The sequence below is a fragment of the Liolophura sinensis genome, chromosome 1 (assembly GCF_032854445.1).
Source record: "Liolophura sinensis isolate JHLJ2023 chromosome 1, CUHK_Ljap_v2, whole genome shotgun sequence".
NCBI lineage: Eukaryota > Metazoa > Mollusca > Polyplacophora > Chitonida > Chitonidae > Liolophura > Liolophura sinensis.
Window position 1 is genome coordinate 30,540,280 of NC_088295.1, and position 24,060 is coordinate 30,564,339.

Consider the following 24,060-nt stretch of genomic DNA (forward strand, 5'->3'; position numbering starts at 1 on the left):
TCAATGGAATTTCCTGTAGATAACACAGAACACGATGCCTCATGTATATAGACCATTGGCCACACAACCAGTACTTTTCCAGTCCCTGTTGACTGTATGTGGGAAGGTCTGCCAGAAACTTCCAGATGACCATGGTTTCTGCCAGTAACTTCCAGATGACCATGGTTTCTGCCATAATGCTGGTTGCAGTCATGAAAGTGAAATATTCTTAAGTACAACATAAAATACATGTACCAAACAAATATACTAATTACTTTATGCTGATTGCTGATTTTATTGAAACAGCTGTTACCGAACACGAACTGATTCTCTGTTTTTCATAGGAGATGCAGAATCCATACAAATTGTTCACTGCACTACACTCTCTGACAGTCAAGAAAATAAAACACAAAGGAGGTCTCATTATATTGTCTTTTAATGTCAATTCAATTCTGTACACGGCCAAAACCACAACACAACATGGTACAAGGAAAATCAAAGTTGTAATAACTACAATGGGCTTAATCAAAGCAAAAATGAAATGTCCATCTAAGATAAAAACGATATAAGAGTGTCAATAAAAAACCAAAGCTGTGGTTCTATGAGGTGACCTTACTAGGAATCTGTTTGACTCAACGTTTACACATCTAATTAACTGTTGATCAATTTATAGTATTATTGGCTTCTTTCATAACAAAAATAAAATTTGATATCAAAGCATCTTGATTTGTTTGTCTCTCATGTTTCAAGCATTCCCAATACATGTAATAATAATTAGCTCCAATACTCCTCATTTTGTAGGTCCTGATAATGTACAAGTATAAAATGCCATTTAAAATGGGCTAAAGGATATGTGTCGAGAGTGCATACTTGTACGTTAAAGACACACATGAATAAGTCGAACTGATAATATGAATTCTTGACTAGAACACATGGGGGTCGCTGGACAAGTTGCCCTTTTTTTCCTGGCTCCCAATGGGCACAATGAAACTTCATGTATGCTATCAGGGATTGTTCAGACTAACACTAGACAAAGATCTGGTACAAACAGAGTAGGCCGAGACAGTTTCCCCCACGTACAATTATAACTGGCCAGTATGGTGATGCTAAAGGTGCTCTCCCCTGATCACGTACAGCCTTCATAAACACTTATAATAAACCCTTAAAACGTGAAACAAAAACATCATCTGTTTAAAGCCAACGAGTTGTGACAAAATTATTTTGATTTGGATACTTCTCTCTCAATACTACTTATAACACAGATAATAATAATCATAATCATATAATGTACCTCAAATATTAACTTGGCCAGCCCCAGACGTAAAAGCGCTGTATGGTGTTCTACAGACAATCTACAAACACAAGGGGCTTCACCTGGTGGTAGGAAGGCTACAGTTATCTGCTCCTCCCACCATGTGACCTGCCACTTTGTGTGACCACGTCCGCCATCCATTCAGTAACCGTGGTAACACAGCGTTCTGACGACACATTAAAACATGTAATACCTGAGTTCCATCAGCAGTTAACACAGACTGTGGCTGAGAATAGCTTTCCAAATAATTATAATAATCATAATAAAAGAAAATTAAAAAACAAAACCCACCCTATCTGACAGATGACAATCAGAATTTTTCAATAAATTAGGGACCACATAACAAAAACACTCAACAGAACCATAAAACAGGTAAAAATAGTTAATGCTGTTTACCTGGAAAGGTCTTGGATAATCTCCCCTGAGGTTTGGGTTTTGTTTTTCATAAGTGTACTGCTGAAGACGTGGAATCTGGGTATTATAGTAGTATTGCTCTTTTAAAACTATGGAGATTATGTAGTAAAGTGGCAAAGATCTATAAATAAATAAGTTTATTACCTGCATTGATATCATCAATGCAGCTACTCTGTGTTATATGTACGTAACTACTAGGAGCAACCAGTGATAATTAAATATCTGTGTGAATATGGTTAACTTAAAGGTAATGTGAGGTCCAAATCTGGGTCAACAACCAATACAGGTACGGTATTACAGTCTAAAGCCTATGGTAACTGTCCATAAATCCAACCCACTGAGAATAAAAACTAATGTGACTTTGGCAGATAATAGTAAAACGAGGGGGGAAAAATCTCAATATATCCTCTGTGCAACACTGACACATGATAATCAATAACTAATATGGTAATAAATGCAAATCAACAATCTCAGTATTATTAAAACTTCTCTGAAATGACACGTGGTCAACGTAGTAGGACATGATATATTAATACAGTGAATGGCACCAGATCTCTGTATGAAGATAACCCAGAATGAATTTCATCTACTCAATGGGACTTTCATGGTTACTGGGATGCTCAACATTTACACTCTACCAATATTTAAAACACCTGTGTATTAACTTTAAATGAACATCCTTGTGAGCTACCTTTAAAATGAAATGCTCCTTACATGAACTTACATATTCTTTCTGAATGGAAGAATTGCAAATGTATTACACAGGTGAGCTGATGTTAGATCTTGGTCATGTGTAGCTTTGCGAGTCAAGCTTCTCTACTTGGTTGAACTCCTTAGCTTACATGTACCAAATCTGCCATCCAAAAGCACAGCACACAACCAGTCCTTTTCCCACCCTATCAAAACATACAGACCTGTACTGCACATATGACTTACTCCTTGTAAACTGATAAAACATAAACCACTAAAGATAAAAGTGGATGCATTGTGCTGTATGGTAATATTTACGAACACCTACAAATATATTGCATGTGAAATGATCAAAACAAACACATAGAAAATAATAAATCCAGACAAAAATCCTTTCCCTATTCCCAGCCACACTATCTAATACTGCCATTTTAAAGTTTTGAACAAAAAAAAATATCAACCTTGTGATGTCAGATTATTCTGTAGGACACACCATACAAATACATCGGTTCAACTCAAAAGCCTCACACAGGGCTTTCGGAACATGGTACAATGAGAAACGGGGGAGGGAAAAAAGCTCTTATAATCATCTCACAAACACAAAAATTCCAGGACTGGATAATAAATCATTTCTTCACACTGATTAACAAACTTTAAACATTCTTTATAAACAGCGAGGGGAAAGGGAAACAATTTTCAAAACAGTAACAGTTCGTTGAACACTGCAAACAATTCACCACAGGGCACCAAACTTAAATCGTTTATTAACTACAAAGAAACATTTCAACAAACTAGGTGCTATAATGTTAAGTATACCTCCACAAACAAATAAGACAGTTACACTCTGAGCTCTTTTTGCTGTTAAGTTAGCAGCTAGGAACACCCTCCTCCTAGTCTTAAACAACCTATGATAACAAATTAAAACTAAGTTGCCTGTCCAACTTGAGGACAAAAGTTATCCCCCCTGATTACTTAAGGTTACATGTAGTTGTATTCCAGAACTAAAATCAAGCCCAGGTGATTACAAACAAAGCTGGTTATATGTGTTAACTGAAACAGGTATAGTGTAATAACAAAGCCTCAATCAACATTTGATGTAAGAAAAAAAAAAAGAAAAAAATATAAAAAAAAAACAAACAAAAAAATCACATTCAAGATTAAAAACGTAATACTTGATTTCTTTCATCTCATCTTAACCTATGGTGTTACTTACATAATGGGCGCTGGAATATTACAATGGCATAGCTTTATACAACTAAAATCTGTGCGAGTCGGACTGCACGACGCTGTCCCGTGTCGAGTTGCCCAGTTGAAAAGGAGGGGAGGGGGTCCCTGTAACGCTGAGTGATCAGCTAAAAGCCATCATGGACAAGGCTAGCTAGATAGCTAGCTCTTATAGAACGACGCAGAAACAAACCATAGAAGGTCATTGAACGTATTGTTTGCAGGACGTGGTGTACACTTACAACAGCAAATGTAACAGGTAGAGCGATCAGAGGAGACATGAAGGACGTCACACACGGGTAATACACGGCACGTCGTCTACAGAGAAGAAAAGCAACAGGAATCAAAATTTAAACGTGTGCCATACAGTCATGGAGTGTAGGACAAGTGCTTTCTTCAGCCAATCGGGCCTTTTTCTTTGAACATTTGTTTAACCATTATTGGTACTCGACTGGTTTTTGCTATATCAAATTTTAGTTTCATTAGCTGGTGGCTTATATTACCAAATTAAATATGCTTGAAGTACATGTATCCGAGTGTTTTGATTGCACTAGCTGTAAACAGCTTCAAATAAGTGTCAAACAAAATTATGCTAAATTTTACCACACACTGCTACTAAACAAAGACTAATCATGAAATAAATTTGTCTGCACGAACAATGTTACTGTCCAAAAAAACAACATCACACATGTAGTTCATTGAAAACTCATGTTCTTCTTATGCACAAGACTGGAAAAGGTACAACAAGTGCACAATGAAAATGAGGTCACTGCAGTGAAGTCTCCCTTGAGTTAGGTCACAAAAGGACTACTAGAGGGCAGTCAGAGGGTAAGTGGAAGAAAAACCAAACAACAAAACAACAGAGTGAAATAAACAACTACCAAACTTCATAAGGAAAAAAGTAAAGAAAAATCTGAGAAACAAAAGGTAGGAATATAAAGAAATGTACAGTTTTAGAAATAGTGCAAGCAAAACACTCAGTAGTTCATTCCAAACATCTATAAACTGTTGTGTCTTTACTGGTGCAAATATAGGGACAGACCACATCTCTGGAATGTCCAATGTTGACAAATGTCACATGAATGGTCAATACTTAAGAAAAGGCCAGATAGGATAAAGCAGGACAACTCCAGTGAAAACAAAGGTCAACATACGGAAACAAAATCATCGGCAGACAATAATAAACAGAACAAAATAAACAGAACTTGTCAGATGATGGCACTGGTGCTTGGCAGTGTTGTTACGTTCCATTTCAGAGCAAACAAATTAGGAAAAACAAAATGTCAGAGCATGGTTAACAGACTGTGGTGGCAGGGGTGAATGGTCTCTCATTTTTGTGGTTGTGAACAACGTTAATATACAAGGTCTGGTATGTGGTATTGGTTTTTTTTTTTATTACATATATTTTCAACGAATTTGCACTAATTTTGAGAAAGCATCTCCAGGAAATAAGGCTGCCATTCAAGTGCTTTGTGCTAACATTTTGGTCATTTCAAAGATTATAAAAATCACTGGGTATTACATTTATTTATATATATATATTTTTTTTTTAGCTTATTTTTACATCCTCAACTAAGACCTAATATGCATTTTTTTATGAATATAAACTATAGGAACAATTCAAACACAATGAATTCAAAAGTTTTTCAAAAGGCCTTTTTGTTTGAAAGTTTGGCTGATGCATGTGCAATACAGAAACTGTAAATAGCAGTGGTACTGCCAGTCTATAATAACTTTCTTCACACAAAATCCAAGTATATTATTACTGCAGTAATTTCTTGCTATTCACAAACATCGTTCATAACATACATTTTTATACTTTGGTCACAAAAATATATAATTTGACTCATGACATTTATTACAAGTTAGCATTGTACACTGTGTGAAATATTTACAGACCTTATACATGTAATTTGAAGATTTCTACAGGGTCAGCCATGTTATGTGAGGGGTAAAACAAAGCAGCTTGCTCTTACAGGTTTATACAGCACAGGGAGCTCAGAACAGAAAACAAGCAACAACTGCTGACATGCAAAAGAAAGAAAAAAAACACCAAAAACATGTGGAATTTACAACCAGTGTAAGAATGTACAAGTAGTCTCCCCTTACTCATACATGATTTTCTGGAATAAAAACTACCTTCTATTCCTACCTTTGACTTATGAACTTATTTCAGTACATAGTATAATAGATGTACAAGAAGAAAGTGTCCAAACAAAAGTTGTGAGTCTGTGAAGCCTCCAAATTAAATCCTTAAACTTTTAGTTCCAATGTTTCAAAGCAATTTCACTTATATGATGACCACCACCCACGGGAAACTCACGACCATCCGCAAAAAATGTTTACAGGTAAATCCTTTAAGGTTAGCAGCACTAAATGACTAAGCAGTTAACTTATATATACTTCATGTAATGAATATAAATTCGCCGCCCTATATTCAGTAAACAACTATATGTCCACACATATGAACACCTCTTTCCATGCATTGTTTTTCTAAATAATAAACAAGATTTAATTTCTGAAATTTAACCATTTTTTTTTTCATTAATCTCGAGAAAGGAATGAATAACAGGGATTCATAGAAGCCCAATTTTTACAACCGGAAATTCAAAGTTGCGTTTTTTATCAGATTGAGTTTATTTATATTTTAACTACCGACCATAACCTGTAATAAGTCTTTGTTATTCGCTGGAATTTATTTTTGTGGACTTTATTTTTGCTTCAAAGATGGGTTCACAGGAGTTAATTTTCGTGTAATTGATCAAGGAAATCCTGCAAAAAAAATATCTTAAAACAGTTTAATTTTCCAAGTTATAATATGGCCGAAATTATTCGAGCATGTCAAACAGGTAATATCAAAGTGTCAATAATGCTCTCTGCTTCCTGCGGTGTCGCTAATCCTCGTAATCTGGATCACATATTAAAACAATGGGGGATTGATAATCACTATGTAAGAACATTTGCACCTACTATGAGCAGTATTCAAAAAGCCTAAGAGTCGTCACCTGTTTTCCCACAGGCCACCGGACAGTCGAGTGAATACATGTATTTTTAATCAACTGGCAAAGTGACCTGTCACCTTATGAGCAGTTCTTCTGTAGTCGGTCAGAAACTGCTAACATTGGGTAGCTGTCAACTGGCCATTGCATTGTTGTATACAGTTCCTAATTTGTTAGAAGATCACTCACTGGTCCAATAGGATAGCTTGTGTCAAAGCGACATTCACTGGAAGCCAGTATGTGTTGTGTCTATTTTTCTTTCACATCCCTAATCCGAAGTTTGATCAAACTAAATACAAATGGACTCCCATTTTGTTTTATGCCCACTAAACCTTATCACCATATGTTATCACCATGAATATATTTAAAGCCTAATTTTAAATTAATTGCAGCCAATACACGCATAACCACTTTGGTTTGTCACGGATGCAGCCATTGGAGACTGAAGTCGATATATCATCCCTATGCAAATATTTTCAAATGCAATTCAGTTTTTATCCAAAAATTTGAGCGCTTGTACAAGAAAAAGAACGAATTGAGTTTTTTTTTACCCCCATTTTCAGCTGTTACCTGAATTTTACCACCAAATACCGGGATCTAAAATCGACATGTATGAATACCTTGAATAATCATGTCTTCTTGAACGAGCCCATTTTTTGAGGGTTCATTGTTTTTAATCCGAAATTTAAGCATTTCTTTTTGTTAATAAAAATCTTGAGAAAGGAATAAATAATCACGTCAACTCGAACACCGAGCACTTGTTTTGGAGAGATTCATTGGTTTTTTTTTTTTTTTTGTTTCTAACATACTGTGAAAAGACAACTGGTTGTAAATTCCGGAGACATAAATAAACTGTAGACTGGTGACAAAAGACGAGACCTGAAGACATGGCTGAGCTGTCCAATAGGGCACAGAGACTGGGCAGCTCAGGAACACACAACACCCTGCATGAGGACAGGAAACACAGGTGACACAGCACAGCGCTCCACCAGGGGGCTACCACCTACCTGCTTCCTGCAGACACCCGCTTTAGTAAGGTTTCCCCTCACTCTTTGGTCGCTTTAACTGCACTTTGAGTCGCTTCATGCCGATCTGAAATCCGTTCATGGCCTGGATGGCTGCTTGGGCTGAGACAGGGTTATCATAACTCACAAAACCTACAATTGTGGAGACAAAAGTGTTGTAAGTTAATGGGAGAATTTGAATCAGAAAGAAACACATGTTTAGAAACATGGAAAAATTCGAAATAGAACTGTTTGCCTCACACTGGAGATGAAAGATTCTGATTTAAGTCTACTGGGCTTCTGTCACTTGAGTTTAAAACTTCTGAGAAACACTGTATTCCTAATTTGTTATTAAAGACTTGTTGTTCTCAGTCTCGGTCAATATTCAATACTGACTCCTTTCCTTTAAAGGTGTATTTATGGCATCAGTACGCTAAGCGTCCGCAAAAATAATACCAGACAGAAATTCTGTAAATAAAACTAAAATATGCAATCTCAGTTTGAGCTGTTAAAATCTAAATTCCTGGCTATGAACACAATTTGTGAATATGAGCAAAGACATGTCACACTAAGGCCCTAACTACATACACATATGTGGAATAGGCAATATATTTAGCTCTATATTTATATACATGCACCTGATCTCAAAATATGTCAAGTACATAAAATTCCAAAGCCTGTTGAATATACATGTACATTCTTATCAGCACATCAGCTTACCAAAACATTTGCTTAAATTTGTTTGTTTGTCAACGTAGACCTTGGCGGACACAACAGATCCAAATGGGGCAAAAGTCTGCATGAGGTCTTGGTCAGAAAATTCCTGGGGGAGATGGTAGATAAACAAGTTTGCCCCTTCTGGACCTGAAACCATAGCTGGAGAGTTGGAAAGATGGCCATGCCATGCTTCTGTAAAATGTATTGATATCATGTGCAACTTCGCATTTCTTATTAAGATATAACATGGAAATCAATTTCATTTAGTTTGTTGAAAACACTAAAAAATAGCAATAAACTAAACTATTCTGAAAAGCCGTAACATTTATAATTTTTCAAATAAGCAATACAAAATCAGTGTGGACAGAAAAAAATTGAACTTCTGTTTATCAGAAAGGAAACTTCACACCACACAATGTTTGGTGCACTACAATATATGTGCAGTATGTAGCAACATTAAGGAGCCATGGTTAGATATGTAGTTATGAACAGGAGCATACCTTCAGAGACTTTGCCTGCGGCGGAGTTCGCGCCGACCTGCTGAAGTTGTGCTGCAGACTGGCTATTGAAGGCATTTGGAAAGGAGGCTGTGGAAGAAGACAGTGATAAATAACCATTAAACAAATGAGATTATTATGCTTCTTAATACAACGTCTTGATTGCAAAATTACTTGGAACACAAACCAGCACAGTCTGAAACACTAAACTTGCGAGAAGGTTCAAAAACAATATGTAAATCTAAAACTATGTTAGGCAGCAATCTCTTCCACCAACCTCTTCCCTGTACATGTTTTATACATATACAGATCAAGAAATATTTTGGGATAAAGTCTTGACAAGACTGAAGTTTAAACCATCCTTTTATGATTTGCAAGACTACTTCAGTATTTATAACCGAGTCTTATATGACACGGAGAAACTGTCAAGGTTGTAATCAGACAGTGGGAGCTGATTAGTGTATTTCTACGACAGAATGCTGAAACATTATATGCAACTCAAAAAGTGTGTTTTTACTGATATTACAACAGTTTTTTTGTGTCTTCTGAAAGCAGTCCAAACCTTGATTGCTCAGTATTCAAATGCGTTCACCATTTTGCTGTCATGCTGTTTTTCTCTTGTCTCTTTTCTCAAGTTGAACCACATAAAACTTCAGATACAAATTCTGATACCAAACTAAAAACAAGTACTCTAGCTTTTCACCTGAAAATGTATCTATAACACTTATTTCTGTCAGCTGTACAATTTTCTCTGTATGTTGAACCACAGTACAGTTTCCCATCATCAGTAAACAATGAAACAAAGTCTGTGGGCACAACAAAGCATTTAACAACAAATCCACAGCACACACAAGAAATATCAATGTCAATCCAACTACAAAGGTGTACGAGTTGATTTGAGAGGGAATCCAGATAACAAACATCATCTTAAACAAACACGAACAATCATCTTTTCGAACCCAGTGAGCCTAGAATGTCAATTTGCTACATGAATTTGATAGACTCCACATAAAACAGATGGAAAAACAGCAACTATACAACCAGCAAGCTGAGTACAGCAGAGTTGATGATAATGTACACATGCTTTTGTTTGTCTATCATCATACACAGGTCAGTACCAGTGCAGTTTGCCTTACATTATACTCCTAAATTCCAAGCAGTGGTTTTGCTTCATCCATCAGTTTCATTTATCATTATTAGTGTATGTTACATGTCTGATATTTCAGTCACATCACTATCTGCTTTCCATTTTGAAAGGTGATGGAATGGGGGGGTGTGGGGGGGGATACCAGGCTAAACCTGGAGGAAATCATTGCAACAGGGGAGATCTTGTAAATAAAGTAAAATTACGCCCATGACTAAATTAGCATAGTTTAATGACACAAACAAATCAATTTTGGCATCACTTTCATACTAATTGGAAGCATAAATTCCAAAAAAAACCCTGCTATACCGGTTGAATAGGATGAAGATTTGAGATTTTTCTTCCGATTGGAGAATTCTGCCGTAATCAAGAATATTTCATTTATATGATGCGGAACAGCATTATGGTGGGAAGAAACTGGGCAGAGTACAGGGGAACTCGTGACCAGTCGCAGATCAACACCACTATGTTGATCATGACATTTCAGAACATTTATTTGCCTCTAAAAAAGCACTTTTTGGTGAAATTTGTAATGCGTCATTTGCAGTACTTGACAAACCGTAAGATGCAGGATTGCAGTCGATATTCAAGAGGTGAATAATACCGAATCTGCAGTATGTAGCAACACATCACTCCTTGAACCACTCAAGTTTGTATTTTAAATCAGTAATTTAGTTTTCCTGGAGACTTCCAGCTGATCGTGGGTTTCTCCCAGATTCTGCCCAGTTCTCTTTCACCATAATGCTAGCCACCATCATATAAGCGAAATAAGTAAAACACCAATCACATAAATATATAATAAATACTTTTTTTGGAGTCTATGACATGTTCTGAACAAGTTTAACATTCTCAGACATCACACTACAGCTACTTCATGTACGATGCAGAGTCAAAAGAGATACAGGCATCAGAATTTACAGCACAGCTTACAAAGCACAGAAACTTGGAAATGCACCATATTATGTGAATTTCTCTGAGCCAAGAGGACAGAATGTCATGACACCAGATCTCTTTTGACAGCTGCCAATTTTTGGCCATATATTTTAATGGGTGAAAATAAGAGGGAGGCCATAATGGCATCAGAATTAAGACAAAAACAATCAAACAAAATAAAGTTCGCATCAACTTTGGTAAAGAATTCAAACGAAAGCCATGACTGTGCCACATGAATTAGTCCCGACACCACTGGAGCTGCTAATACACGACTTCTCCACTACCCCGTGCATATGGTTTATACATAACATAGGCATATATATATGTATTCATATACGCTCCACTATAGAACATGATTAGTTTAGGACATCTAGTCACAGCAAACTTTACAGATAACAAGACAAAAGTTTGGGGAAGAATCACACAAAACAACATCTGGACCAAAAACGTGTCACTTCATATGCAGCTCTGGTCTCTGGCTTACTTTATGTGATAGGTTACATTTTACCTGTTCATCACAGAAAAAATTTGGAATTCTTAGACTAACAGATGAAGCATCAAATGTCATTAACAAGGTCTTATGTGCATAAATATTCTCTTGAAGGAAGAAAGTACAGAAATCTAAACTTCAATTACTTTTATCCTTTTTATTAAATTTACTTTTAGACACAAGTCCCCCATGTTCAGATGTGTTCTATGTATTTATTTTCTTTTTTGCAATGTTTTTTAAGTTTAATACCTAAATTTAATGAATATCTTTCACCAGTTGACGCCCTCAAAGACAGATCTCAAAATATCTGCAACTGCAAACAGCTTGCTTTGAGCATATACTGACATGGGTATTAAAATCTCTAACCATTCACTGCTTTTGTCTACATGTTACATTTATCCTTTATTTAGCTCACGTGTCTAATTGGCTGAAGTTCCTGGGTGGAGGACAACAGAGTAAACCACCACACTTCACCAGATAACCCTTCAGACTGGTCCAGGGCCTAATAACTGCAGAATCAGCACAATAAATGTGTGACATTGTGATGGTTCTATTCATCCTTAACTAGGCCCTTAACTCTTTTCAGCTTTCATATTAACTTATTTGTATTCGACATCTATCTTTAACAAAGCCTTTGTTTATTTCATTGGTGGTTTACTCCGTACAAGAATATTTCACTTATACAACACAAAGCCTTTCTTTCCTCCTTTCACTTTCATTTCAGCCTGTTTAACCTATCTTTTACCAGAAGCCATTAATTGTTTCTTACAATGTACTTTTACATACATTTCAACCTTTTTCTACTGGTCATCGATTTTCTACTAAAAGCCTTTAAGTGTATCTTACGTTCACTTTCATTTCATGCTGTTGCAACCACTCATCTATCTTTTATCACAGGCCTTAATTGTTTCTCACTTTCGCTTTAATTTCAACCTACTGTTTACAGTATGAAGAGAGGCAAGGTTTTGGGGGGTAAGAGTGTTGATTGCGAAATCACAGCACAGCAGAGCATCCACAAGGCACAGGGACTTTCATAAGACTTAGCACAGGTTAAATAGAAGGAAGAAAAAGAAGTACACTACAAAACAGGCACACACCCACGCAAAATAGATAGCCAAAAATAGGTACATGAAACGAACCTTTACCTTGATTGATTAAACCGGACAAACCTGCATACTGCTGGATACCCGAGTAGGCCTGGCTTAAGGCATCTAGACTGGAGGGGTTGGAGGCACCCATGGAGGTGCCTATACCGTTAACACCATTGTTCATGTTAGCTGTTAGGCTGGACATGTTGGGTAAGCTGTTGCCTGCGAGGGCCTGCATCCCTGTCAAACCACTCATACAGGTGGACATGGAGTTACTGGTGGTCGTTCCCGTCAGGCTTCCTGTTCATACAACATCATGCTCAATGTTTTACTGGCTTCCCTATTTTTATGTTTGTTTTTTTAAATCAATATTTTCATCTTCAAACTTCGTCTGACATATATTTGTTCAGTGTTTTACAGCATCATCAAGACAGCCATCAGGTTTACCAATAGGAGGAGGCCATTTCACCTTGCCAGGTACATCACAATCCTCCAGACTTGAAATCACAAACAAATCAGCATGAATTGCACTCAAATAGGCAAAAGCTTGCAAGAAAATCAGAAACTTACTTGTGCATTAAGTAGTGATCAATTAAGGTACCTTTACTTTTTTCAAATCTCGCTTTTTATGAATTTAATTACAATCTATGTAGCCTTACCTATGGGAGATCTGTCTAACACTGAAATATAACAAAACAAGGCTATATTCAATATAAAAGACACAATTTCCCAATACTCTAAACAAATCTTAGATGATGCATAAAAACTTGGTCACGTATAAACCATGTTAGTACATATTTTACAGTCTTCCTTTTCTCTCCTTTTTGTCTTTCTTCAGTATTTTCTCTAACATTTTACTCCTAATTAATAGTTAACTATTAATTTTAAGTGTCCATAATGAAAACAAAAATGAAAGAAGCTTTTTTTAATGACCACAAATGTTTAGTATCCTCGTATTCCCAAACTGGACATAGGCCATCTATGGATGGACATAGGCCATCTATGTCCCTATACTCACCAGAAACATTTGGTGAACTGGTTGCCCCTGACAACTGGTTTAAAGCTGCTAGATTCTGCATCCCCATTGTGTTTAACGAACCTGCCACGAGACAGAGATGGAAACATCAATTTTTTAACAGGTTTTAACCATCAAATGAATTGCTTGACTAAGTCTCTCAACTGCTGGCAGATAAACATGAGGACTGTATTCACACAATCCTTTCATAGTTAATAATTCAGCAGGATTTCCATTAAACGAGGGAGACAGTGGCGACAAACACATTTCATCTTCGACAGATATTCCTTAACACAGAATTACATCTGCAATGCTTTGGAAGTGCAGTTTATCAGACATTTAATCCTTTTTTTTTTTTTTTTGTATGCTACGAAAATGAATGTGATAAGGGACAAATATAAACGTGAAAAGGAGAAAAAAAATGCATTAGTGAGCTAAGAACACAGAATCTACGGATCTTCAGTTACAAACGCTCCCAGCATTGCACATTTCGATCCCATATTATTATAAACAGCATAAATAATCAACCAATACCGTATTTATAGATTTTTAGTTTTATATATACATATAACCCTGTTAAAAACATACATATAAGAAACATTTATTCCAAACACCTACACATAGAGCTTCCTTCAACACACAATGACATACATGTAAAACACACTACTAGTAATATCCTGAGTAAAAGGTTCAATTTCTAAAACTTTCACAAGTTGGTAGAACTATTAATGTCTGGACAATTTCCCTCAGTAAAAATGATCTTATAATAACAGAGTGTAGGATACACTGACTTTAAGATATCGTTACATGGCACTTATGGTAATCTTCCAACAACACAGTCAACCAAACCTCATCAGTACTCAGTATACATCTATCTGCATACACATCAAGACCGGGTAAATGACATTCCAACAGCTAAATTCTTTCTTGAGAAATATAGTTGCATGCCTACAGCATTTTGTCAAGGAATTAAATATTAATCTTTCATACAGTGACAATGCACTGGTCAAGCAGTAATTTTGTTAAAGCTCTAGATTCTCAGATGAACAAAATATGGTATTTACAATGATCTGGAACAGCCATAACATAAAACCTATTGACCAGATAAAAGCAGAAAAAGAAAAAAAAAATTAGAATTAGCCATGCAAAACAAGCTGCCAAAACTGGAAAGGGGAATGCAATCATAAGGGGAGATCACCTCCAGCTGGTCCACTGGGGTTGTTGGTCGCATTGGCGAGGGCAGCCAACCCTTGAATGTTCTGTAAGTGCTGCATGTTGTTGGCATCACCTGAAAATTAGTGCAAAATGTGAGTACATTATCACAAGAGTGATCTCCCTTGACACAACACTCTCCACTGCATGTGCTGGAACAGTACAAGGTGCAGAGTTAATTTATTATCTAAGACAGATGGGTTTTAGTGTTTAGTAAAACACTGACTATTCAGATGAACTTTCTACTACATGTTTTATGCCCGAGAGCCTTTACTATCTCGCAATGCTTGGTTTGAGTCTCCACACTCAAACAGTTTCCCTGAATACACTCCAATCTCCTCTGAATGATAACTGGTTTTACTGTGAATTTCCTAGCGTGTTTTTCTACAGCAATCAGTTAGTGATATATTACATTAGTTAATATTTAAGAATAGTAATCATAGCCTAACTCAATATTATTCTTCAAAATTATTAACAAACATACGATTTTTTCTTAGCAGACACAGTTGATAACAGAAAAAATACTGCCCAAAGAAAAACCATGCTTGGCCAGTTGTTAGTTGAATTAGGTATAAATACAGTACATGCCGTCACAGAACTTGGAAACTTTCATACAGAGATCAGATACATTTGCACTTGTCCTTTCCGCTTTAAATTACCAACACTTTCATATTTTGTTTCTACAGAAACTCCAACTACATGTCTTTGGCTACACTGAATGGTACTGATATGTACTTCAGTGTTAACACTGATAAAGACAGCTTCAGCTTTGGTTACATGAATCCCTTCTTTATTGTAGCTCACTCTGTAGCTGCCATTCCTAGATTAGAATTATATTTCTGCAATATTTTCATGTAATTATAATTTAAATTCATCATAAAAGCTTTAACTATACACGAGACATACACAGTACAAGACCCGCCTACAACTTCCTACAATGTACTTGCTCACAAAGATTTACAAACACACATGTATACTCAAATAATCCCATGTATGTAAGAAAAGAAAGAAACAAGCACATGAAGCAAAAGGCTATTTCTGACACACTCTACACAAGCATGTGTATTGTAAGACAAATCATCTTTCTGGCCCAATGATTTGTACCTGTTTCACACAGAGCCTTTGTCATAATAACTCAAAAATCCCTTCTTATTATATATCAAGTTGTGTTATGTACACTTTGATTAATCAAAACTTTACACTTATGTTTTCCCATGAATTTTATTATCATTATTTAATATTATTATTGCTACCTGTTTAATTCTAAGTGGAAAGGTGCGACCACTGGGAAACACAAGGTCCATACCAGTACAGAGTGGATCAGTAATAACCCCATATCACACTACTCAGGTCAACTTTTTATCTCAAGTGAATAATACACTTTGCTTTCATGAATAATAACTGAGCAGTCAAAGAAAAACACAAAGCTCCCAAGTGGAGCGTTAATCTATCAATTTATTTATTTATTTATTTATTGGATTGGTGTTTTGTAACATTCAAGAATATTTCACTTATACAACGATGGCAATTCAGTAATTCACACACGAACCTAAACATCGTTGACCTGAGTGAAAAAAACATGAAGAAAAGAACAAAAAAAAAAAAAATTCATAATTGAGGAAGCTGTAATCATTCAAACGAATTTGTGAACAGATACAAACACAACAGCAACAACGTAATATTTTCATGCAAAACAAAAAAGCAGTAAACAGAAAAACATGTCTAGTAAATAAACGAGAACTAAATTAGTGAAGTTGGCATGCAAATAAATTGGATGTACTGGTTACGATACTGGAGTACATCTGAAGCCAAACAACACTGGGATTACCTGCGCCTGGGTTAACACCCTTCAGTAACTTGTTCAGTGCTGCAAGATGCACATGCAGAAAACCATTGCAAATTCATCCACAAAAGGGCGTCCCAATAACCCGATCTACCCAGCCCGTAATTAGTAATTCCCTCCGCTAATTAAATACATTTCCCTTTCAGAGCATTCCTTTCACCCGTAATAACTGCTCCACGGATGTGTGAAGCTGTTACTTTCTCTTGGAAGTACTGATGAAGATTCTATTAATTCACATAATGGTACAGTTAAAGATAATTAATTCTCCCACCATGCATGATGAAGTGAGAAATTGCTAGAGATTTGCCTTAATTTACCAGTACAATTCCAAAACACAACTTTCGCAACATACATTTACATAGAGCAAGTATGAAATAGTGCATAAAAATACCTCCACCAAATAGAATGAGTAATGAGCCAACGCTTTAAATCACAATCAACAAATAATAAGGAAAGAAAATAACAGTTATGCAGAAAGTTATATGCACATGTAACTACAGTACATTTAGTACATTGAATATATTCTCATAAAATGAACAGTAGATGTACATCTAGGTGCAAAACAAATGAAATTTTGACTGCATTCGTGTGACTGGTAGAACCCCTTAGCCAGAGAGCCAGCCCACATATTTGCGTCACCTAATACAGAGAACGAGATAATTTGGTCTTAACAGAATCTAGACAGCGCTCCTTCCCCTCAAAATCTGTTTTAGTACGTAGACTAGCCCGTCTCTGAGCCGAGTGACCTACGGAAGGTAAGGGGAGCTAAGAGGTTTGACATAACTCTCCGTCCCAATTAAATAACCAGTGCATTATTCAAGGCCCCAGAATTTCAGAGCAGGAACAGATATTGAACTGTCATCACATTTTCAGCTGCAGAGCACAACTCAAGCCAGATCTGTTAACTAGATTAGTCCAGCTATACATGAATAATACAGCATAGCAGGCCAAAAGACGAAAAAGATATACAAATTTAATATCAGCCTTGTGAGGGGAAAAAAGAGGCGATTGGCTCTGATATTGTCAATCATGCTAAGAGGCAAATGAAGAAATGCACTCAAGGGAAAGAAGATGGGCGAAAAACTTCAAATCAAAACTGACAGGCAAAAGTGCAGCACTAGCAGTGGTAGGGGGGTTATATGCTGGGTACAGCCTTGTTATGTTGTTGATCGCATGGCTGTACAGTACCTGGTGCACTATTGGCTGTCCCCTGTGTAGCCGAGCTGGAATTATTGGTTAGGTTGTTGCTGTTTAACCCTGCCGCCAGGGCCGCCAGACCTGCTGTTACCATACAGTGTTAAATCAAATATACACAACACATAAAAACAACAACAACAACATAATCATTTCCGAGCACATACAGACACAGACAGGACCAACACATTTAAAACTGTTTTTTTATCACATTAAATCTATCTTATAACTCATAAGGAAATGGAGAAATTAAAACAGACAATGCGTACGTTACGTCTGAAGTTTCTATGTAACACGATTAAGATAAATGAGGTACTTAACATTTAGAGTAATCACAAGCGATTTCTCAATATTTCCCAGAGGGGAAAGGATATGGATGCTGGAAGGGAGCAAGGCATAATGTTGCAAACTGTATGCTGGTGTCATGCATATCATTGGAGGACATGTGTTCTTAAGTGTACAGGAGATGCTTGCCTGGGCATGGATAAAGGTGCCATGTGGTTGTATTGATGGCTTTGCCTGTAGACAGAATGTGAACAAGTGGTAGAATGTTGGCATGCCAAATATAAGGCCATGTATCACAAGTCAAATTGAAATACATATATTCATCTCTCGTCCATCACTTTCAGACAAGCTCAAAGCTTTTCGCTGGCTGATGGAATATTTATCAGAATGAGGTAGTAACCAGCTCCAGTGACAAGCAGTTCAATGGACTCCCATCCATTCTGGACACCTAACTGCCAGCAGCTATAGCTCCTGCTGATCCACAGGAAAAAAACTGTAAGCCCTTTTATATTTTGCGCATTCTGATGATAAAGCACAGCTATATTGAAAGTGTCTGTGCCACATGTAGATACTGAAGTACACGCCTGAAAAGCAAGGCGAAGTCTGGCAGTATCTTTCTCATCTACCCCCTCCTGGCCACTTGTCCGCCAGCCGTGAGTTCAGAGCTGCGTGACTCGTGTGCCATGCGCCTCCCCGGGGGTACGCCGTGTTGTTTGAGAAATACACATCAAGATAAAACCCATTTCTGAAATGTCACACATCTAAGACTTCGTCTTCCAATTTAACTTAGCAGACAGGCGTCAGGGTCTCTGGATGAGAACGGACATATTGCAATGAGTACTGAGAATTCCATCAAAGTCATTTCCAGCAATTTGCCAAGAAAAGAAAAACTACATAAAAATATGAAAAAAACAAAAAAAGGAAAAAACAATCACAAAAGGAAAAGGACAGACAGGGGGAAAATGACCCCCTATTGTACTGCGGCAATAGGATACCTTGCGATAAGTTACTAGCGAAACAGCACATGCTTGTATCGTATATAGCCTAGTATCAGTTAAATGTTATCTGATGCCTAAAGCCATTGGAATTCCTACAAGAGAGAAAGTCGTCATTTTACCGCACTGCCTGCCCTTCACTTAACTACAGGTATCCATGGCACAGCAGAAAAACTAACAGAAGCCTGGTCCTGCAGGTCCCAAGGATATTTATCCTCTACAGTCATCTCATGTGGACTTGATGAGCTCCATAACTTTTCTAACCATCAGCCGTTCTTCATGGCCCGATGCCATGCTAACTAAATCGCTATGCTCCTGCGATTAACACTGCTAATGCTGTTCAATATCTGGCTGCTTACTGCTCTTGAATGACTAACCAACTAATCTGTTTACGACACGTCCACCCGGGGAGGACATAACACAGGCAATTTAATAGTCACGCCCGTAACAATCTGCAACAAATTCTTTGATCTTAATGCAATCCAGAAGTATTTTCAACAATCTCATAAAAAAATATCTGATTTTAATCTTTTATGCTAGGCCCGTAAATTCCCTTTGATGTTCCCAATGAGATAACAGCACAGGCCTCAGACAATTCATTTCAGCCAAATGCAATGACAGGAGAGAAATTTTGGTCTGGTTCATAAATGAAACCAATTTCTCCATACTATAAAGGAGGTTCCACAGCAACAGGCCTACAAATGCCTAGTTCATTTGATGACTGAACAAGGAGAATGTATGTACATGTAAGGAGAATGTATGTACATGTAAGTAGTATGTGCATACAATCATAGTAATAGGCAAAACACACATATTAATCTTCATGTAATGCTTGTTGAACTAGCATGCCAACACAGGGAGACCAGTCATACCACATATAAAAGTAAGGAGAAAGCAAAAGAATGGGCATGTAAATGGCTACAGCACCAGTTGCTCAATTTATAGTACATGTTGGGTAAAATTAAAGTCGGCATATTGACAAAAGATTTTTCCAGGAGTCACAGAATTATGTCATGCCAGTAGATCAGTTAGATGTTTAAGTTTTTAAAATAAAAAAAATGCATTTCTTTATTAAACCTTCAAGATATGCTGTCTTGCCCCAACAGAAGTTTGTACTGCAGAAGCCATCAGATTTTAAATGCAGAAATTGGAGCCACCCATGTTGTAATTAGCTCAGGGGGGGGATTTTGACAACAGGAAACTATAACTCCACATGTTACCCTACCCCAGGATGGGTGGGGTATTACTTACATCTACATCAAATCTCCATCAGATCTCTGGGCAACACACTTTCGTACATTTCCTATCACCAGTACAACTTTAATGTTGTTATAACTATGCTGTATGGAAATGCAAAGTTTCTTCAATTTGAAAAAAAAAAAATAGTACAACTGGTCCACTTAACTTCTGTGAACTAAAAGGAATTGCTATCCAAATCACTGTAATTTGAACCAGCTGAAGACGTATTCACAAATTTCAAATCCATGACCCCAAAAAATTTCCCTGTCAGCAGTTCATGTAGCTATTATCTCTACTGGATTTTAATACTGTAATTAGTCAATTCCCAGTGGTACTGCTGCACAATCTCAGGCAGAAAAGAAAATTGTGGTTTAATGTTTCAAGAAACTTTATAACGGCTCCTTTTTTCCAAAACCAATCCATGAGAAAAGCAATCTGCTGGGAAGCTGCAGCTGGATACAGGGAAAGCCTGAGTCAAATACATGTCTGTCTAGATAGTTGTGTCTGGTTTCTATGTAAACAGCTTGTAGTCTCTACACACTGTATATCAGCTGATCTCTGTGAAAACGCTAATAGAGGGATAACCCAGCTCAGATTGTATCTCCTGTATCATACCGGCTGTTTGTAACACTGTACCATCAGGTAGAACAGCTGCATGGCCCTGTGGCACAAGATCACGTGGCACAGTGTGGAAATTGGACAATTCCAAACGATACACTAATCCAGAAATCAAATGGAAAAGACACAATCATTTTCCTTTTTTCCCCCAGCCTACAAGTTTGTAAATTTCAAAGGCCAGTCCCTCCATCGGATGCAGGTTTGCTAATCATGTTATCTATTATTTACCCATACAGACAAGTTGCATGAACTAATTCTGCTTTGATCTTGATGACAAAGTCATAAAGAGCACGACCTAAGGAGCATGCCTCCAGAAAACACCAGAGCTTAACCAGCCAATATAAGATTTTTTGTATAAAGGTAGAAACTGTTAATAAATACCTGACGGTAATGTGTCTATCTGTAAATGGATTATTTAGGATCAAAAAAGTAGAGGACCAAACTAAGGATAAAAGTCAAAAAAGAGGGAAAACAAAACAGCCAAACACGAGCTGGTTTGAAAAAAAGGATGGGAATACAAAATTAAATGTAGTACATGTTTGCATACAATGTACAACAAGTAGTCAAGCGAGATAAAACAGCCTAAACTTATAAACATGTAGGCATGTAAAAGAACGAGTAGACAACAGTGAAAAGTCACGGGTGGGTAGACACTAGCAGGTACAAATCTAGGACGGACAGGTGTGCTGACCCCCATGGGGTCAGTCACACGGAGAGAGACGGGATCAGGGAGCTAACGGTAAATCACCTGGGGGGTTGTTACTTGCTGCTGCAGCTGCGGCCGCCGTTATTAGCTGTTGCAGCCCCAATGCATTCACACCTGCTGTGGACAGAACGTAAAACAACACACACAGTTAGTACACAGAGTGATGAAAGAAAACGTTGCAGTATGTTGTCCTTCGATATATGACCACCCTGCTCACTCTCTCTCTTTTCCCCACACCATAGCCACTTCATTACTCGCACACATGTAACATAAAATCATTGAAGTCCAGGAACCACTTAGGATCAGTGCTTAAAATACTGGAAAAGCCGCCACTTTGTAGACTTGCAACTTCCAAATCAGCATAAGCTTTAAGGATATGTTGTCAGAAATGACACCCATAGATGTATTTCCTCCTTTACATGTACCCATTACAAGCTCTCATGAAAGGTTATGAATATTAATCTACATGTATGAATGAGATCATACCAGTGACCACATATGCATCCACAGGTACTTATAAATACATTCAGCAAGATGATGAAACTTATTTAAATAGAAAAACTTTTGATTTAGTTTGACATGCTATTAACGTCATTTACATCTAATTTTCTAGAATTAAAGTTTCTTCAGTGCACTGCTTTGTTACATTAAAAGAATTGAAAGAGTTTCTCCTCTGTTAACTGCACGTGGCATTAACGAACAATGAAGCCATCCGCTGTAAAAGTTCATTTCCCACTGCACACATAATGTTTGTCAGTTGTTGAACACACTTTCTGAAGACTCCGCATTACAAAAAAGAAAAGCAAATGAACAAATAAAACCCATTACATGTGTAAACACATGCAGATATGTTATTATAGTGAAATATTACCTGGGGTAAATGTAGAAATAATTCAATGTTAATGGTTAAGCTTATCACAGCTATACAGGTACATGTATATGTAATGTGTGCAAAACAAGAAAAATTCAACAGGGCACAGTTAACTACATGTACTACAACAACTAGTTTTCACGTTAAGTGAATACTGATGTAAACTCCATTTCAGGCTTATTAATATGGAATGAAAAAAAAGCAGTTTATATGTATTAGGCGAATATCTGTGAACTATTACAAAAGGCAAGTTAATTTAGCAAATATTTAGTACATTACTTGAACCCATCCATCCTTAACAAATGAGAAAAGCCCATAGCAAATTGTATACATGAAAGATTACATATATCCCATGTTGTTGCAAAGAGTAGGGGGTTAAACAAGGGTAAAAACGCTTTATGTTTCCTCTTGCAGCTAAGTTCTTTGCTACCAGGTATTACCATAATCACTTCAAAAGCCTGGAGACCCTTCCTCTTTTTACCACGCACATTATTAAAGAGAGACCTGATGTTTACACTGAACCAATCTCTCCTAACAAGCAAAAGCTACTGGTACTACTATACTCTGTCATATCAGTCCCTGCGTGATTTCAGGGACATGTAAAGGTATAGCCAGAGGATAACCTAGAAATTTTCACAAAGCTCTCATATCAATCAATGTCAAATTTAGAAAAAAAAACGTCTGGATTTGGAGGAACACTTTGTGATTTCTGGTGATCATCTTAATAAATTAGCCGTTGGTTAGACCTGATATATTAACAAAGTTTTGATGTGCATAATGATATATTAAGAAAGAATTGATGTACAAAATCATATATATCACAGAAGATGTATTTAGCCAATCCCACAGTTAAATTAATTTTCCCTTTATGTTATTGTTGTTGTTTAAAAGGTGGATGTGTGGTGGTGATGTGTCATGTCTAAATGTTAAAGAAAAATTAGAAAATTATTTTACTCCAATGTTTGAGGTATGCCATTTATAGGGTGACCTGTTAATAATTACATAACAAGAGAGCCTTAAATATTAAAAATCCGAAGGAGTTTGACAGTAGAGAATAATTTGACAGACTGCTGGTTATGAAAATTACAAAACTGATAAAGCCATATGGAAAAATATGAAATAAATTCTTCTCCTACATTACAACAACAATTCTTCTCCACACTATCTGTCTTTATTATCATAAAGAATCAAATAAATAACCTCAAATAACCACAGAGGTTCCAAAGTGTCTAACAGACAATGATATGCACTGGGTTTTCAATAAACTTCATTATTGATATTTGGATAGGAAAATTTCTTGCACACCAATGCATGTTCCTGTCATAATACTTGACAGCTTCTGCAAGGCACAGATTGAACATTATTAACACTAAGAACTATTGGGGCAGCCACATCGAATGATTTTGCCTGCCAGTGATGGTTTTACTGCATCACAAACAATTGGCAGATGATATATTGCATTAGGCCACAGATTGCTTTAAAACACCAGTTTGCTTTTTTCACAAGAAGTGCTGTTGGCTGTTAAGATTATTCACAATCCAAGTACTTGAGCTGCCAAGAAAGCGAGTAACAGATAAACAATGAAAGTTGT

The 24,060-nt window shown here is 36.8% G+C and overlaps 1 protein-coding gene across 13 annotated transcripts in view; it reads right to left on the reverse strand.

Moving 5' to 3' along the window:
* Window positions 1-397: 397 nt before the first annotated feature.
* Window positions 398-24,060, reverse strand: part of LOC135462172 (CUGBP Elav-like family member 2) — an 88,858-nt gene continuing 65,195 nt past the window's right edge. For 2 of the 13 annotated variants that reach the window (XM_064739558.1, XM_064739554.1), the window contains 10 exons: window positions 21,641-21,715; window positions 17,750-17,842; window positions 14,705-14,794; window positions 13,510-13,590; window positions 13,151-13,171; window positions 12,549-12,791; window positions 8,840-8,926; window positions 8,343-8,498; window positions 7,626-7,775; window positions 398-3,937 (listed from right to left, as the gene is read on the reverse strand). In XM_064739558.1, coding sequence (XP_064595628.1) covers window positions 7,648-7,775; window positions 8,343-8,498; window positions 8,840-8,926; window positions 12,549-12,791; window positions 13,151-13,171; window positions 13,510-13,590; window positions 14,705-14,794; window positions 17,750-17,842; window positions 21,641-21,715 — 974 coding nt within the window. In that variant the 3' untranslated portion in view covers window positions 398-3,937; window positions 7,626-7,647. Of the gene's footprint in view, window positions 3,938-7,625; window positions 7,776-8,342; window positions 8,499-8,839; window positions 8,927-12,548; window positions 12,792-13,150; window positions 13,172-13,509; window positions 13,591-14,704; window positions 14,795-16,546; window positions 16,586-17,749; window positions 17,843-21,640; window positions 21,716-24,060 lie in introns of all 13 variants that reach the window. The other 11 variants (XM_064739557.1, XM_064739550.1, XM_064739561.1 and 8 more) reach the window with 11 other exon arrangements.